Genomic DNA, 20704 nt, shown 5'->3' with positions numbered 1-20704 from the left:
TTGTGATATTTTATTCAAAGCGACAGAGAGAGTATAGAGAAAGAAATAGAGATGGAAACCGGGAGAGTTGACAAAAGATATCAACATAACACAGCGAAAGAATCAAAAGAGAACAATTTCTGTGAAACCGTTTGTATGTTGTTTCGGAAAACTGGTTTATGATAACGCCAAGAATTTGATATGCTTAAGTCTAAATATTATTTAATTTGAATAAAGAGAATAGACATTCGTAACCAAGAGAATAGACATTAAAAAAAACAGCATGTGTTTTCGCCGTGAAAGCAGCATTTTATGTATGTGCGGACATGTGTTTTGTTTATCATTTTGGCATTATGGGCACAATTTTTTTCTTGGTTCGTTAAAAGGAATCAGGGGTCTTCATAAAAATAACGAAAGGGCACTATACTCTTTTTACAGTTGGAACAGTAAAATGAAATAAGGAGGAAATAGTGAAAAATCACACAGTAAAATGTATAAAAACAAAGTTTAGTTCCTCTTTATTAATAAGTAGTCCACGAGGAGTTGACGGACACCTTCAAATATAAAAGCGAGCATTCAGTTCGAGTTTTGCAGCTAAAACAATTTAAAAAGTTTATTTTCTTTAAAATGAATTATTAAAGAAAAATAAAAGGCATTTTAGAGCGATGGTGATAAATGCTAGTAAAAAAACTGTTCACGCCTAAATAAATTTATGTTTATGTTATAAAATTATATATGTATGTTTATACTGGACTCCACATTCTTCTTTTGTTAGTTTTTGAATTCCCTCCAAATTTTAAAGTTTTGTACCAAAAACAGGTTTTTGTTACAAAATTGTTATTTTGCAATAAAAAAATAATATGTTATCCAAAAATCAGTCTATTTCGTTTATATCAAGCACTGTTGCTGACTATAGATCTTTAATAACCCACATTTCGAAGTTTCATTATAAAAATTTAATATAGTATAAATATAAATGCGTAAATTAAAAAAAACCAATGGTGTTCGGTCGGAGCAGGGATTGAACCCACGACCCTTTGCATGCAAGGCAGACATGCTAACCACTGCTCCACGTGGCAAACAAATGTATGTTTCTGTTAAAAGTGTTATGTTTGCATGGGCTCTTGGGCGCTGCAAACTATGCTATATAAATGTAACTTATAACGATAATTATCTGCTGGTGACCACGACAGCTACGTAGCCCAGTGGATAGTGTGTTGGCTTACAAACCGTATGGTACTCGGTTCGTGCAGGCGAAAGGTAAAATTTAAATAATTTATAAAAGTGAATATTTCTTCAACATTATTTGTATTACAGAAAAAGGTGCCAAGAACTAAAATATTTCGTGGAAGTGAGTATTACGAGTATGTTAGGGAATGAGCACAATCGTCTTTGGGAAAAATTCTTCCAAGCGTATAATATTTTTGGGCTCAAAATGCTTCCAAACATATAATATGTTCACATAAAACAAATATGTAATGTTTCGGCAGTAGCCAATAATATATGTGCTTCCTGCAAAATATGTTTGGAACATATGTTAAAGAGGCGATTTTTTTTTGAGGGTGTGTGTATATAAAGTGTATTCTAAAGAGAAATGCTAACTACACATTTTTCCAAAAATGCTTAGTTATCGATCGTTGAAAATGTAAATATTTTACCATTGTTTCGAAAAAAAAAGCTCAATTTTCCACAACATTTAAGACAAACCATGCACATTGGGAATAACTTTTGCATTCTAAAGAGAAAATGTTAAGTAAAAATTTTGTCAACATTGCTTAGTTTTCGAGATATCGATCGATGAAAATTTAAATATTTTAGCACTTAAGAAAAATGGCAGCATTTTTTCCAAAACTTGAGACAAAACATGCATATTGGGTATATATGGTGTATTTTAAAAGAGAAAATTTTAAGTACGCATTTTGCCCAAAATGATTAGTTTTCGAGATATTGATCGTTGAAAATTTGAATATTTTACCACTTTTTCGAAAAATGGTTGAATTTTTTACAAAATTTAAGACGAAACATGCATATTGGTATATGGCGTTTTCTAAAGTGAAAATATTAAGTACAAAATTGCAAACATGCATATTAAGAATAAATGGTGTATTCTAAACAGAAAATATTAAGTAAAACTTTTGCCAAAAAGTGCTTAGTTTTCGAGATATCGATTGTTGAAAATTCTAATATTTTACCATTGTTTCGAAAAGTGGCTTTATTTTTTACAAAAGTAGAGAGCAAATGTGCATAGTTTGTAGAATAACAAACAAAAAACTGAACAATAAAAAAAAAATATATTTATATATATATATATATATATATATATACAGATATATATATATATATATATATATATATATATATATATATATATATATATATATATATATATATATATATATATATATATATATATATATATATATATATATATATGATTTGTTTTATTTCCAATGGATTGGATATATATATATATATATATATATATATATATATATATATATATATATATATATATATATATATATATATATATATATATATATATATATATATATATATATATATATATATATATATATATATATATATATATATATATATATATATATATATATATATATATATATATATATATATATATATATATATATATATATATATATATATATATATATATATATATATATATATATATATATATATATATATATATATATATATATATATATATATATATATATATATATATATATATATATATATATATATATATATATATATATATATTGTTTATGTCTACGATTGGAATCCCTAAACTCAATAAATTTATCTTTAAGTCTGTAATAATAATTAAGTTCATATGCAGGTGGCGTTGCCCTGTAATCGTTAAGATTTAGAAATGTCAGAACACAATGTTAGTTATGTTAAATTAAATATGAATAAAAGCCCACTTCTTATTCACCAGCCAAAGAAACAACATCGGTAATCCACTTTATTTCAATCTGGGATATTCTCAAAAAAGTTAAATTTCTTCTTCCTACATTTGTGGTTTCTTTTCCGAGGAAAACATCGTCGAGAAGAGTGATAGTCAATTCACTTTTGGTGTCTTGCAGCCTACTAGTACCTTATCTAGTCCAGTTCTCTTCAATCCTTGTACAAACATTTTATGATCCTATCGAACCGGATACCTACAAGAACTGGGCATCGGGTTACATAACACTAATTCCCAAAGACGACATCACTACTTCATTTCATCACTCAGGAGCATCCACATTGTGTCCATCATTCTCAGGTTCGCATCTAACTCTATTTGGTCTCCAATGGTATGTACGTGGCAATTAAGGCAGTAGTATTGATTTGACAGACAATTGAAAAGGTACGCGTTCGGATGAGTATAATTTTTTACCGGTCTGGTTTTTGTTAAAGACTTTAATTGGCGTAAAATTAAAGTACTTATCAGATGAATAATAATCAACTGCTTTCTTGTGAAAATAATAGTTACCAAGCCAAAACGTCGTGGCAATCTTAGGAGCTATAATTCATTTTAAGAAAGACAATCCTTTCTTTCACATGTGTACACAAATGGTGAAAAAAAAATTATTGAAAAATAATCACTGTGAAAAAAAAAATTTTCCAAGTGTGTGCTATGAAAACTTGTAAACACATTAAATATTCCCTAAAAACGAATATTTTGGCGTAACCGTGATTAAAATGTAATGATAGCGCCTTTCTCAAAACTTCTGAAATATTCAAATTTCGTAAATTTTCATGTTTTTTGACAAACAACTTCGTATATAAGTATCATTACACTTATGTCTAGCACATCGTGTTCATCCAAAAACAAAATATATATATAAATATTTACCATCCATTCCAATATTCGTTACGTAATTTCTGATGTTGCTATATGACATTCCGACTTACATGTATGATTGTTGTACTCCAACATAAGAAAAGGCGCGAAAATATGAAGTTATGTTTTTTGGGAAAATTATGTGAATATAATTAAAATAAATATAACATATCATTCTCTAGATGTCTTCGTAATCATAATCCATAAAGAAAAGTGTGAAAAAAGAAATTTTGGAAATAACAAAATTGTTCAATAAACATAACCTAAAAAAATTAGAAAAAAAGAAGACACAAAAGAAAATATATTCAGCCATATGTAAATTGGCATATGTAAAATTAACCTGTGAAAGAGGAACAGATGAAACGTTACAACTCTCCACAACAGATTAATCCGTTACTTTCAGCAAAACCAGTATTTTAATTGGTACGTACTTCTCCAATATTATCTTTTTTTATGTTTTGTGCTATTTTGCACTTGCTTCCCAATTATTACTCAAACTCTGACTCTCTTCACTCCATTATGGCTACCATTTAATTGTTTAAAGACAAGTGTAGAGATAAAAGAGAGATTGAGTGACGTTGTCTTATCACTCTTTCTTATGTCCATTTTGATCGTTTCGTTTCTATATTCCTATCGATAACTCAAATATCGATAAACAAACATATACCTAGAATATATTATTTATGAGAAAAATTATATATTGTGTATATATGTATATGACTTTCTATATGTATCTATGAAAAGTATATATGTTTGATACTACAGAATCAATTGCTTTCTTGTGGAAAAAAAACCTATTCTGCCACAAATTCACAACAAAAGTGTTCCTTAGGGTCGTTCACCGAGTAATGTATTAGGGTGACCAGAGTGAACAAATATTTCTGAAAATAGCTGAATAGTTTGCGGTGAAATCAATATTTATAGACATATACATGCATCGTGAATTATAATATTAAATTCCGAATTGTTCTGTCGTAAGCATAGACCAATGCGTTTATATACGAAAACAAACGAAAAAAAAGAAAAGAAAACCGATGAATCCAAAGCTTACATATTCTATGAAATTGTTGTATATTTTCTAGATTTATCTTCATGTGCCATTGATTTATTCTTTATAAAAATCCAGGTTCCGTAATTTGGAAAAAGATATATGTTTATTACTTGAAATATTTAATGTATTTATAAAATTGTTCTTGTCACAACTCAGAGTTAATTAATTTGTTAAATTACTTTGGGTGCTTGAAACGAATATTTTCTCAATATTTAAGATAAAGGAAAATCCGTCTTGAAAATTGGTTTAGAATAGTAGAAATTGCTACTAATTTATGTTAACTCTCTGGAAAAAAAAGAAAAAAAAATAAAGAAGTTTTCTATCTCGTTTTGTCCTTGGAGATTTTTTGAAATATCTATTTAATTTTAAGTATAATCTTCGATTGCCCACTTTCTTCCAACTCTTGTGGATATTATTATTCCATATCGTATTTTTCTGACCATATCTTTTTGCTTCCGATTGTTGTCGAATACCATTCTTTATGAGTGCGTTGGATAGATTTATTCGCGCCAACGATAAGTTGGTTAAATTTGAACAGGAATTTACCGATTCTGTCATTTCCGAGTCGACTATTTTTTCGCTTGAGATTCACCGAGAAGAACTCAAGTCAATGTGGTCAACTATAAAAAATCTTTACGATAATTGTATAGACTATTTTGACAAGGAAGGGAAAATTCGAGATAATGCTAAAAAGGGCGACGGCAAATCCTTGGTATGCGATGAAGAGAACCCCCTTTTGGACAGCGTAAATGCAAAATTTCACTCCTCATACGATACATATGTTCGTATCGTCTCCAGAATTAGTTCAATCATTCACGAAAGATCGGACCCTAGTCCCACTCTCCAAACCACTGTCCAACATTCCAATTTTCATTTACCAGCTTGTGATACGGAATCCTCTCGAGGTGATTACAAGTCTTGGCCTTCATTCAGAGACATGTTCTCTGCAATATACATACAGAATTCCAGTCTCTCAAAGGTCCAAAAACTTTTTCATTTAAGGAAAAAGACAGAGGGTGAAGCCCATGATATTGTAAAAAAGTGTCCCTTAACTAATAACGGCTTCGACATTGCATGGTCAAATCTTAAGGATCGATTCGAGAACAAACGAATGCTGGTTCATAGCCAGCTTCGGGTGTTATTCAATCTCAATGCGGTTTCTTCTGAATCAAGCGAAGAAATTAAATGTCTTCAACGGGACATTAATTCCTGCATCACGGCGTTAAAGATGTATGATATTGATGTTTCTACGTGGGATGCAATTTTCGTATATATGTGCTCCACAAAGCTCCCTCGCGTTACACTCTCCTTGTGGGAACAATCCATTCAAAATAAAAAGGACTTGTCCAAATGGATTGATTTAGATTCTTTTTTATCCAGTCGATATCAGACCTTAGAAACCATTAGTGAAATTAATGGCATTTCTGCGAAAGAATATTCGCACTCCAACACTAAAAAGCCCTCCTCATCGAACAAGAAGGTAAATTCAAATCATGCGAAAATCTCTTCATCCTCATCTAATCCAAAATGCACCTTATGTTCAATCGAATCCCACACGATACGAAAATGTCCCAAGTTTATTAACATGAATGCCGAAGATAGGATTTCCTATATTAAAAAACTTAATTTATGCTTGAATTGTTTTGCTAAGGCTCATGGAGTAAAGGACTGCAAGAGTCCTTACAATTGTTTTTCTTGTGGTAAAAGACACAATACACTTCTGCATCGTACTCCAAATCAGTCACAAGAAGTGAAGTCCAACATAAATCCATCCAATCAACCTATTCAGATGTCCAATGGTCATCCAGTACAGTCCACAATTTCTCAAGCTTCCTTCAATCAGACTAATATGGAACCAATTTCTTTTCAACCTTCCACTTCAAGCGGAAGTATCCAATCCTGTTTTGCTTCACATTCCCATAATGTTCTGCTGGGTACAGCAATGGTCCAAATTGCACATCTGGGTCTAAAATATTTTGTTAGAGCCTTAATTGATTCAGGATCACAAGGTTCTTTCATTTCCGAACGTGTTTTTAACATCCTGAAACTGCCATTCCAGTCCATTGAGGCAGAAATTGCGGGACTTAATGGAGTTACTTCCGCCAAGGCAAGAAAACTGGCAAAATTCTCTATATGTCCACGATTCGATTCCAACTTAGGGGTTAATATTACAGCTTTGGTTGTCCCACGACTGTCTGGGGATCTTCCAAGCTCCTCAGTTAACCCATCTCTTCTGTTAGACTTCCCGAATATTAAACTTGCTGATCCGAAGTTTTACGAAAGTAGCCGAATCGATTTATTGATCGGCGCCGACTTATTCAATAACATAATGTTAGAAAATGTTCAACGTAATATATGCGGTTCCTTAATGGCACAAGAGACGATATTCGGGTGGATAGTCACTGGGCCTATCCAAACAAAGGCTAAAATAGCATCCTTTTCCACAATTGTATCCTTTTTGGCCGAAACAAATCTAGAAAATCAGCTAAAGCGGTTCTGGGAGGTGGAGGAAGTTCCGCAAAAGCTTCACCCCTCTGACTCTGATTCTTATTGCGAAGATTTATATTCTAAAACTACTACGCGCGACGAAAATGGTAGATATGTAGTATCTCTTCCATTTAAGCCTACTCCTTCCAACGGCGTAGGTCCACTGGGACAATCTAGATCAATAGCGAGTGTCCAATTTCTGAAAAATGAATCTCGGTTATTGAGAAATAAGGAACAAAAGGACCAATATGATTCCGTGATTCGTGAATATTTGGACTTAGGGCATATGGTCAAAATTAATCCTCCTCCTGTAGAGGAAATGCCCAGGCATTATTACCTCCCACACCACGCGGTTATTAAACCGGATAGGACCACTACAAAGGTCAGAGTGGTATTCAACGCTTCATGTCCAAGTTCTACAGGGACATCGTTGAATGACATTCTATATTCGGGCCCAATTCTCCAAAACGACCTAACTTTGTTACTTTTACGATGGAGATTTTATCGTTTTGTTTTCAGCGCCGACATCGAAAAGATGTATCGGCAGATTAGGGTTAATTCAAACGACACGAGCTACCAAAGAATTGTATTCCGTTCCAATCCAAATGATAAAATTCAAGACTTTGAGTTACGAACAGTCACATTCGGAGTCAATGCGGCGCCTTATTTGGCGATTAGAACACTGAATCAACTAGCGCAAGATTGTCGTAATTCCTATCCCATAGCAAGTCACATTATTCAAAATGACATGTATGTAGATGATGTCTTAAGTGGATGCCATGACCTTGAATCAGCCTTGGAAGCCAGGAATCAATTGATTTCTGCTCTCAATTCGGCCTGTTTTCCTTTAAGGAAATGGACTTCAAATTCTACACAATTTTTACAATCTCTTCCAAAAGACTATATTCTCAAACATGATTTTCTTCTTTTCGATGACTGTAGTCAAACAAAAACGTTAGGTGTAAAATGGAATGCTATGTCAGATAGTTTTGTTTTCGATATTCAGCCATTGCCACACCTAACCAAATACACAAAACGACAGGTTCTTTCGGAGATATCCAAAGTATTTGATCCAGCCGGATGGCTGTCTCCAATAGTGATCCTCGCTAAGATCCTTATGCGTAATGTGTGGCTCTCTAAAGTTGATTGGGATGAGGACATAACACCCCAATGTTTCCAAGATTGGGTAAAGTTCATAGATAATTTTTCGTCGACGCAATCAATACAGATCCCTCGTTGGATATCCTACTCTCCTATTACTAAAGTTCAATTCCATGCCTTTTGCGACGCATCTGAGAATGCGTATGCGGCAGTAATTTACACTCGGATTCAATTCAATGATAATTCCATTCATATTAATTTACTAACCTCCAAATCCAGAGTGTCCCCAGTTAAGTCCCTCTCAATTCCAAAACTTGAACTTTGTGGAGCCACATTATTAGCAGATCTCGTTGACTCTGTTGTTCCTTCGATGAAAATATCCAACTATGAGGTTTTCAAATGGACGGATTCCACCATAGTTTTATCCTGGCTTAAAAAACCAGCGTGCCATTGGAAAACTTTTGTTGCAAATCGTGTATCGCTAATCAGTAACAAAGTAGGAATAGACAACTGGTTCCACGTCGAGACACGATCTAATCCAGCCGACTTAGCAAGTCGTGGCGTTTATCCACGAGAATTAGCCGGAAATTTACTTTGGTGGCACGGACCGCATTGGTTACGAGATCCACCACTGTCTTGGCCCTTATGCAAGGAATTGCCAACCCATACAGATTTGGAGAAAAGAATCGTCCGAGTTCATGTTGTTACGAATTCAAATCAAGAGACCTTTATTGAAAGGTTCTCTACTTTTCAACGAGCTATCAGAGTCGGGTGTTACGTTTTACGTTTTTTCTACAGAACACATCCACTACATCGTAATTCGTTCACATATCGCTCATTAGATCTAACAGCTTCTGAGGTCAAAACCGTAAGAGACAAACTTATTTTACTTTCTCAGGCAAAATACTTCCCTAAAGTTGTCGAAGCTTTAAATCAAAGGCAACGAATTCCAAAGTCATCTCCAATTCTCAATCTTAATCCGTTTATGGACGATAACGGCGTTATTCGTGCATTTGGCCGATTAGCGTATTCACCGTCACTAAGCTATGATGAACGTTATCCCATCATACTTTCATATGATTGCCATCTTAGTCGACTGCTCGTTCAATTTACACACTTACTATGTCTCCACGGGGGTAACCAACAGGTCCTTAGTCTCGTTAGAATGCAATTTTGGATTCCAAAACTGAAAAATCTTATTAAGACCATTATTCAAAAGTGCAAAGTATGTGTCATTCACAAAAAGAAGCTTCAGGCCCAGCTAATGGGGGCCTTGCCTCCGTCACGAACGATTCTCCATCGTCCATTTCATAATACGGGTATGGATTTTGCAGGTCCGTTTGACATAAAAAGTTTCTCAGGGCGGGGATCCAAAATTTCCAAAGGATACGTTTGTGTCTTCGTGTGTTTTGCGACGAAGGCGATTCATCTTGAAGTTACTTCCAGCCTATCTACTCCAACATTTCTCGCCGCTTTCCAAAGATTTGTGTCCAGGCGAGGATGTCCTCTCAACGTTTACTCCGACAATGGAAAAACCTTTGTTGGAGCATCTAGAGAAATTTCCTAGATGCCTCAAAATCCAGTTTAGTGTCCCAATTTTTCCATCATCACCTGTCGTGGCATTTTATCCCCCCAGGCGCACCGCATATGGGCGGCTTATGGGAAGCCGGGGTAAAAAGTTTTAAGACCCATTTAAAAAAGACATCCGGCAGTTTTCCCTACACCTTTGAAGAGTTTTCTACTCTAATAACAAAGATTGAAGCTTGTCTCAACTCAAGACCAATTTCCACAGCATCAGAAAATCCTACTGACTTGAATCCGCTTACACCAGGTCATTTCCTCACTGGTGGACCTCTGTTAGCCCCTCCGGAACCTTCTTACGATCAAGATCCATAATCAGTTGTAAATCGTTGGCAACGTGTTAAGGTTCTTCAACATCACTTTTGCCAACGATGGAAAACAGAATATTTAAAAGAACTTCATAAAAGGAACAAATGGAAATATCCTGAAAGGAATATAGAAGTCGATTCTGTTGTTGTTATTAATGATGAAAATCTTCCACCCAACGAATGGCGCATTGGTCGAGTGACTAAACTATATCCCGGAAAGGATAATCGAGTAAGAGTGGCGGACATTTACACGCCGAAAGGTGTGATTACACGTCCAATCGTAAAGTTAGTCATTCTTCCTACTCAATAATTCAGCTCCAATTCTGAAACAAATACCCATACTGAAACCAACTTTTCCCTGTCTCGTATAGATTTTTATTTTTAATCTTATATTTTCAGAATGCCTCGAATCATAAAAAATCGATTTTCCACTAATGATCGGATCACCCATTACAATCGACAAGCATTTCAATGCCGTATCTGTAAAAAATTTCATCCCTTACGAGCCTGTAAGAAATTTTTGTCAATGAGCACCCAACAAAGAAAGCAAGCGGTAGAAAAGTACCGATATTGTTTAAATTGTCTCGCTCATGAACATAGTATGCAAGGATGCTTTTCTAACTCTGGATGTCACGTATGCGGAAAATCACATCATACTCTACTTCACGATAATAGAGCCCGCACGTCTCGTCGACCTGAATTAGAGCTTTCCTCAGCAACGAATTATCTAGTACCTACAACTGTCACCATTCTTCCAACGGCTTTAGTAAAAATTGCCAACAACGGACGTCTCCATCAAATTCGTGCCGTCATCGACACCGGGTCGATCATCAGTCGCATTGCCAAAACTATGATTACTAAGCTTGGAATTTCTACCAGCCATATGGAAAACACTACTATGTGTCAGCTCACTATAAGAGCTATCTCAGATGCAAAAGCTCGGGTCTCAGCAACATTTCGTGTCGACAATCGAATGACCATGAAAACTCCAACACATTCTTTGTCGTCTAGTTTTCGTGAAAGGTTTTTGAATTTAATCCTCGCCGATCCGACCTTCAATGAAAGTGCACCGATTTCCATGGTCTTAGGAGCCCACATTTATCCAAAAATAATTCTCGGAGGTGTGATACCAAACCATGAAGGAGTTCCAATGGCTCAAAACTCGATTTTTGGATGGCTGAATTCGGGAACATGTCCAATGTAATGAATAATTCTAGGATACAAAATTTAATCACTATCTGTACAACGAATTAACTGGCTTCTTCAATGAATTTACTTATTTATCAACATGACTAATTAATTAACTAATTTCGATGGTACCCATAAAGGGGCCCGGAATGTTTATGTCTACGATTGGAATCCCTAAACTCAATAAATTTATCTTTAAGTCTGTAATAATAATTAAGTTCATATGCAGGTGGCGTTGCCCTGTAATCGTTAAGATTTAGAAATGTCAAAACACAATGTTAGTTTTTTAAGGTCAAATATGAATAAAAGCCCACTTCTTATTCACCAGCCAAAGAAACGACATCGGTAATCCACTTTATTTCAATCTGGGATATTCTCAAAAAAGTTAAATTTCTTCTTCCTACATTTGTGGTTTCTTTTCCGAGGAAAACATCGTCGAAAAGAGTGATAGTCAATTCACTTTTGGTGTCTTGCAGCCTACTAGTACCTTATATAGTCCAGTTCTCTTCAATCCTTGTACAAACATATATATATACATATATATATATATATATATATATATATATATATATATATATATATATATATATATATATATATATATATATATATATATATATATTATATATATATATATATATATATATATATATATATATATATATATATATATATATATATATATTTATATATATATATATATATATATATATATATATATATATATATATATATATATATATATATATATATATATATATATATATATATATATATATATATATATATATATATATATATATATATATATATATATATATGTATATATATATATATATATAAATATATATATAAATATATATATATATATATATATATATATATATATATATATATCCATTGGAAATAAAACAAATCACATCAATAAAGATATTTGTTTTGCTTTAAATCCAGAGCTGTACATGCTCAATTCCCGAACGCTCTATTTTATTTTTTTAAGATGCCGTCAAAAGCAAAAATATATAAATGCCTATATAGATGACTATTACTATATCTCGTGTGTTAATATCGCGAAGGAGCAACACGCATTTTTATACAAAATGAAGCTATTTTTATACAAATGTCCCATTTGTATATGAAAGAAAATAAAAATTATGGAAGCTGATGCTGACCAAACTTCTTCTCAAACAATGGATGACATCAATTGTACTGAATCTATTGATGCATCTGAATGTGCGGAAAATATTGATCTCAACAGCTCTAACTCTGCTGACCTCAACATTCGCTTTGAATCATTTACATCCTCATTAGAACAACGGTTTCAAACTTTCAAAAATGAATTACAAAGGCAAGTCAAGGATATGAGGAATTCTATGAATATTATGAAAACTCAATTTGATACCGAGAATAAGAAGTTGAAGGAATACCTTGCAAACTGCATTTCTTTTACAAAACAACTAGAAGCAGCGCATAATAATGCCATGAGTGAATTGCAAACTCATAACGATATTCAACAGCGGAGACTAAACCGTGCTGACATAATCATAAACGGTTTACCGGACGGCCTCCCAGACTTGCGAAAGACAGTAGTAAAAGTTGCTTCACTCTGCAAAATTGATCTCAATCCATCCGACATACAACATTACTGTTATATGGCACAAGGCAAGTCCGTTTTAGTTAAATTTAATTCTGTATTTACTCGAGACTGCATAATGGTAAATTATTATAATGGTGATAAGCTGTTGCTTCGTGACATTGATGGTGGGGATATTGCCAGCAGGGTTTATCTTAACGACCATCTACATCAGTCAGCCTCCAAACTTTTATACTTATGCCGAAAATTAAAAAGGCAAAGGAAAATTTATCTCATAAATTAGAGAATGGTGACAACCCTACGGTTATAGTAAATTTACCAAATTACACGACGCAATCGATGGATATGCAGCAATGCACAGACCTGTTTCATATGGTAGCACAAAACAATAGCCGCCAAAGGAGCGCCATTTTGAGTAGTACTGCTACTTTTACTTAATTATATTACAGATAGTCAAACGATTCTATGCTAACTATTTATAGTTTTTTTATTATTAATTATTTTCCTAGAGATAGTAATATCATTTTCTTTCATTTTATGGATCTCAATAATATATCTAGCATTGCACGTGACAGCTCATTCTTACGATCCCAATTAACTACGTTTCAAGACAATTTAAATATTGGTCATTTTAATGCACAAAGCTTTAACATTCAACCATCATCATCCAAGCTGGCTGAAATAAAAAATATTATAGAAGGAAGTCTTTTGAATATAGTAGGTGTCAGTGAAACATGGCTTAAGCCTCACAATGGTAATGTAGGCATATCAGGGTATACCGTTTACAGGAATGATCGACCTGATCGAAGGGGAGGGGGTGTGGCTTTGTTTGTGTCCGAAGAGTTGAGTTCCAAAGTGGTACATATTGGTCAGAACTATAATGTTGCTGAATGTTTATTTGTGGAGTTAACTATTGCACGAGATAAAATGTTAATCGGAGTTGCCTACTTGCCCCATGGGGACTTTGAATCATTTGAGGCAGAGGTTCTGGATTTGCTTGTACGTTATTCCCATGTCATAATAATGGGTGATAATAATTTATATGATTTGGCGAAGTCATATAATGTTAGGAGGGCATGCACCAGATTGGGACTGTCGGTGATGCACAATAATATACCTACACACGTTGATGCTTTTCATCATTCTTCTTCACTATTGGACTATTTTTTAGTATCTTCGCCGTCTCGTTTGCGTTTCAGCAATCAATTTTTCTGTCCCGATATATCGAAACATACATTCATATTCATGTCCTATGACATTACAGTACCACAACACAATAGTTATTGCGAATATTATGATTATGAGAATTACGATGAGAATGTATTACATTCTCATATTATGTCAACTGATTTCTCCCCTATTCTATTGACGTCTGATGTTGACATCCAGTTGAATATTCTAATGCAGGGCATAAATTTTATTCATTCAGCTTTTCCTAAAAGGAGAAGAAATTTATTTGTAAGGAATCGCAATAATTGGCTTACATCCCCTAGTGTACGCTATAGTCAATCATTGTCTGACCTGGCCTATAGGGCCTTTTTGGCGAACCGTGACCAGGAGAACTGGAGGGCTTATTGTAGGGCAAGAAATAGGGCTAAGGCCGCAAAGAGAAGGGAGAAGAGAAAATGCCACACCGAAATGTTTAGCCGTTGTGAGGGTCCGAAAGCGCTTTGGGGGATAATACGGGAAAACGGATTGATTGGTACGGATAAGCGCGATTGTAATACAGTCGATGTTGATGAACTGAATTCTGCATTTTTGCAGAATCAGCTTAATACGGTAGGAGAAGCTGACAACATTTTTGGTAGTGCTGAAAGCGAAGGAGGTTTTTCCTTTAGTTGCATCTCGCATGACGAGTTGATTACTGCCTTTTCTTCTATCAAGTCGAATGCCCCTGGCAATGATGGTCTCCCTTTAAAATTTTATAAAATAATTTTTCCACATATCTGTGGCATGCTGCTTCATTTGGTTAATACCATTATAATGACTTCGACGTTTCCAGCTGGTTGGAAAACAGCCAAAATTAACCCCATAAGAAAGAAATCGGATAATGTACGTTCAGACAGTTACAGACCCATATCGCTTTTACCAATTTTGTCGAAGATTACGGAATGTGTCTTAAAGGTACAACTCAATTCACATTTAGAACAGCGGAGTTTACTCAGCGATTATCAGTGTGGCTTCCGCTGTCGCAGAAGCACATCAATGAGGCTACTAGGGTTGACAGAAGCCATTAGGCGAAATATTTCGAATGGTCGAGTATGTTCACTGCTGTCTTTGGATTTAGAAAAGGCATTTGATAAAGTAGATCATTGTCTGCTGATTCGCAAATTGCATTCTAAATTTGGTTTTAGCACTGTGGCATGTAAATTATTATTGTCCTACCTGACTGGAAGAAGTCAATTTGTCCAATTAAATGACAAATGTTCACAAATTTTGTCCGTCCGGAATGGTCTACCCCAAGGATCTGTCCTGGGACCACTTTTGTTTATACTGTTTATAGATGATTTATTCAATGAAATAAATTATTTTTGTTTGCCTTTTTCTTATGCGGATGATATCCAACTGCTTTTCACAGGAGAAGTGCAACATATTGATATACTTCAGGCTAAAATTAACTTTGTCATGAAATCCCTATTCGATTGGATGAATTCTAATCATTTCTCCATAAATGCTACAAAAACGAAAGCCCTATTTTTTCCTGCGAACTCCTGCCAGGAGCTTCATTTGAATTATAATGGTGTACTCATTGAGTCTGTCCGTAGTATTAAGTGTCTTGGGGTCACTGTTGATGACAAGCTTTGTTTTGGCCATCATATTGACAACATAGTTAGGGTAATCAACATGAAATTGCGTCAATTGTATAACTCGGACCTAATATTACCTTACTCGGTGAAGGAGAAGTTGATACATGTATTAGTTATGCCCCACTTACTTTATTGTATAGAGGTGTATAGCAGTACAACGAGGGAGAACTTGAGAAAGGTGAAATTAGCAATGAATAGAGTAGTACGTTATCTATATTCGCTTGGACGGTTCCATCATGTTTCGGACTATGTTCAACGCTTCTTAGGATGTTCCTTCTCGGAATTTGTTGATCTCTGTTGTTATTTTACAAGATTTTTAAGACACAAACTCCTCTTTTTCTTGTCGACTTGTGTGCTTTTGGACGCTCTCGTCGCAATCAATTGATTATTCCAACTGCCAGTCGATACATGAATAAATCATTTCATGTGAGAATTGGTAGACTGTATAATAGTCTGCCGAATGCATTGAAGCATTTTGACCTATCCTATAACACCTACCGAAAGAACCTTCTTCAATATTTTACATCAGCTTGATAATTAAAGATAAAGATAATTGACTGAAACATAATGCAAACATTGTTTAATGAGTAGTCTCCTGACTCGCGAAATAAAACATATTTCAATGGGATCCAAGAACATTATTAAACGCAAAAAAAAAAAATAATAATAATAATATTTAAAAAAAATGTATATAACATTATTGATTATTGATATAAAATTGCTGGTTCAATTGTTTATATTAAATTGTTGATTATTTTAATTAATTTATATTTAATATTTTTATATAATATTGTAATGTCCGTTAGAGTAGTACATTGTAATTCGTTAAATTGGCCCTGTGAAGGCTTTGAATTGCTTAAATAAATGGAAATGAAATGAAAAACTAGGTAACCATATCTCATTACAATTGGCATTACCAGGAGTACAGCTGTCATTACACGTTGCATTACATTGCGGTGAGTTATAATGACTAACTTGTAACAACAACAACAACTTCTTGGTAATTTTCGAATTGTTATTCTCAAATTTTTATGCAGTTGGCTGTTAATGACTTAATAAAATAGAATGTTGGTCCCATTAGGTATTTAGGTGCATTAATTTAAAGCACAATTATTATGAAATATTTGTGATAAAAATTTCTTAACGGAAAAATGTTCAGAATTACCGTTACATTACATATTCTTTTTGATTTTTTAAGTAAAAACTCAATTATGTGAATAATTCTGTGGCTTGGTGCTAAAAGGGCCAATGTCAAAATATTCAGTTTTTAGATAGTTGAACTTGAATGTTTTAACAAAAACTATTTTAACTTCAGCAGCCACTGTTTCATTTCACACGTAGCATATCGAAGATGATTTTCTTCCCATCGTTTGGTAGATCGTAAGGTTAAATGTCCACAGTTGACGTTTATAAAAGGGCCAAAGTAGACATTGGCCCTTTTAGCATTAAGTTTTATAGATGAGTTCATAATGACATTGGCCAGCTTTACGCTTATTTAACCCCTTCTGGGTAAAATTTAAGATTGACTGTTTTATAATTATGAAAGAGAGCAAAGAAAGAAATCTAATGCAATGATTAACTCAAAACAGCAAAATATTGACATTGGCCCTTTTAGCACCAAACTACAGAATTATTCACATAATTGAGTTTTTACTTAAAAAATCAAAAAGAATATGTAATGTAACGGTAATTCTGAACATTTTTCCGTTAAGAAATTTTTATCACAAATATTTCATAATAATTGTGATTTAAATTAATGCCATTAACATGTTTTAAATAAATGCTTTCTTATACATCATTCTTACACTTCCAAAATGCACTTAAACTAGATTTCAAATGCCATTTGCCTTATAAATGTTGGATATGTTTTTATAAGTAAACACTTTTTGGATTGTACTTGTTCATGTTACAAACTATATTTTAGTATTCTAGTTGTTATATCTTTTGTTTTCATGAACAGTTGTCTTTTATTAAAATACCTTTAAACACAATAATAAAAAAGGGACTTAAAATCCATTTTAGTAGATTTGGAACCTAATGTGAATTGACTATTGGATATATTATAACGTAATTCACGAATCCAACCTTAAACAACCTACATTTATTTATATTTTAAGTGTGAAATTAATTTGCGTGTAATCTTATTTAGATGATTTATTAGATTTTTTGTTTATTTATACAATATTCGTTTCTATTCAAGTAGTGCTCCTATTACAGCATTACTCGCCATATTTTGATCCATTGTAATCGGCGATAGAAACCAATATTTTCGAGATTTGGTTGCCTGAGACAATAAGTGGCTATTTTGCAAATTTTGGTGTATCTACGAATAAGTGATTACATATTAGGTGATTATATGCTCTAAAAGCACTACTTATTTCATGGCCGAAAGTATGCCTGGGGAGAAGTACTTTCCTCCTAGGACATGTGTATGTAAATGTAATCCGGAGCGATGCCAATTAATAAGTGGTTATTAATAGGCTTACATACAAGATTACCGGGTAATGAGAGTTTTTGCTGGGTATACTAGACTAGAACTGCTTTTATTAAAAAAAAAATAAAATTTTTCTATATATTTTTTTATCTTATTACATCTTATTACATCTCAGGCTGTTTTTGCGTTTCTTTATTTACCAATTTCTGTCTGTCTTAAGTAACACAAGAAGTTCCATAGATGGTGTTAATATCTCAATGTGCTTGGCACCCGGCATACACAATGGCTACGTTAATTTTTAAGGACTTTACATATTATAAAATATTTCAAGCCAATACCTCTTCACATGTAATACAGTGTTTATGCTACTTACCTGGTTCAAATATCATTGCCAATCCAAAATCAGCAATACATGCTGTTAAATTGTTCTTTAGTAAAACATTTTTAGATTTGAAATCGCGATGTGCTATGGACGGTTTTAGTCCCTCTGCTTTATTTCCTGGTATTTCTTCATGTAAATGAGCAAGGCCACAGGCCATAGATTCAGCAATGCGACATAGCTGTTTGTAGGAGATTGTATGCGATTTCAAATAATCGCATAAGGACCCGTTATGCTGGTAGGCCGATATTAGCCAAAATTCATGCTGTATATTTTCGGTATGTTTTTCGTGTCCTAAAAACTCCAATATATTTGGATGACGCATTCGTGGAAGCTTCAATTAAAAAGAGGAATATAAACAAGTTGAATGTAATCAAGTTCGGTAAATAAAAACCTTGTAGATTTCCAGTTCGGTGTTCCACGATTCCTTTTCTTGCATACGAAAGATCTTAACAGCTACATCGTGATTATGTAACTTGGCTTGCCATACATCACCAAATCGACCACTCGCTTTCAACTCTAGCAGCTGTATTGGTCTATTGCTCAGCAATGGTGAAGCGTTTGTAATTTCCGCTTCGTTTGTCTGTATTTCATTAAAATTCTCTTGTTTATGACGTCGATACCAGAACAATAAAACCACAGTTGCTGTTATTAAAATTGCTAGTATAAAAGAGCAACTTATGATTGCTATGAAATTGGTGTCTTCAGGAGTTTTTTCTTTGGGAACTGCAATAATAATATAGTATAATTATAATTATTATTACTATGTATTTATTTATTGGTATTAGGTAATTTCAACCCCTTTTGGTTTCTGAATTTTTCAATATATTTTTGCACATATCTATTGTTATTTCTTTCTAAAATGTTTCGATTCCTAAGAAGATGATAACAGGTTGGCTGATAAGTCCCCGGTCTAACAAAAAAAACACATTTTTTTGTCAAAATTCGTTTTTATTATTCCACATTGTTACCTTCAAGAGCGATACAACGATTATAACGACCTTCCAATTTTTTGATACCATTTTGGTAGTACTCCTTCGGTTTTGCCTCAAAATAGGCCTCAGTTTAGGCGATCACCTCTTCATTGCAGCCAAATTTTTTCCCTGCGAGCATCCTTTTGAGGTCTGAGAAAAGGTCGCTGGGGGGCAGATCTGGAGAATGCGGTAGGTGGGGAAGCAATTCAAAGCCCAATTCATGAATGTTTGCCATCGTTCTGAATGACTTGTGGCGCGGTGCGTTGTCTTGGTGGAACAACATTTTTTTCTTCTCCATATGGGGCCGTTTTGCCGCGATTTCGACCTTCAAACGCTCCAATAACGCCATATGGGTTTTCCCTTCTCAAGATAATAGATAAAAATTATTCCATGCGCATCCCAAAAACAGTGGCCATTACTTTGCCAGCGGACTTTTGAGTCTTTCCACGCTTTGGAGACGGTTCACCGGTCGCTGTCCACTCAGCAGACTGTCGATTGGACTCAGGAGTGTAGTGATGGAGCCATGTGTCATCCATTGTTACATACCGACGGAAAAACTCGGGGGTATTACGAGTTAACAGCTGCAAACACCGCTCAGAATCATCAACACGTTCTTGTTTTTGGTAAAATGTGAGCTCGCGCGGCACCCATTTTGCACAGAGCTTCCGCATATCCAAATATTGATGAATGTAATATCATATCATATCGGTAACTACCTATTTCGGGCGTCCACTGCGTTCACCGTCCTCCGTGCTCATTTCACCACGCTTGAATTTTGCATACCAATCAATTATTTTTGATTTCCCTGGGGCAGAGTCCGGAAACTCATTATCAAGCCAAGTTTTTGCTTCCACCGTATTTTTTCCCTTCAAAAAACAGTATTTTATCAAAACACGAAATTCCTTTTTTCCATTTTTTTTCACAATAACAAAAGTTGCTTCACAAAAGACGCTCTATCTCACAAACTA

At 34.0% G+C, this 20704-nt stretch overlaps 1 protein-coding gene across 2 annotated transcripts in view; it reads right to left on the bottom strand.

Annotated features, from left to right (window-relative positions):
- The window catches only part of put (activin A receptor type 2 punt), a 135712-nt gene that overhangs the window by 108114 nt on the left and 6894 nt on the right, over window positions 1-20704 (bottom strand). For both annotated transcript variants that reach the window (XR_012718165.1, XM_075291396.1), the window contains exons 4-5: window positions 19157-19488; window positions 18757-19096 (exon numbers count right to left, since the gene is read on the bottom strand). Coding sequence is in view for 1 of the 2 variants with exons in the window: in XM_075291396.1 (XP_075147511.1) it covers window positions 18757-19096; window positions 19157-19488 (672 nt within the window). In the remaining variant the exon portion in view is untranslated. The remainder of the gene's footprint in view (window positions 1-18756; window positions 19097-19156; window positions 19489-20704) is intronic.

This window comes from Haematobia irritans, chromosome 1, assembly GCF_050003625.1.
Source record: "Haematobia irritans isolate KBUSLIRL chromosome 1, ASM5000362v1, whole genome shotgun sequence".
NCBI classification, from domain to species: Eukaryota; Metazoa; Arthropoda; class Insecta; order Diptera; family Muscidae; genus Haematobia; species Haematobia irritans.
This window is presented reverse-complemented; position numbering and strand designations above follow the sequence as displayed.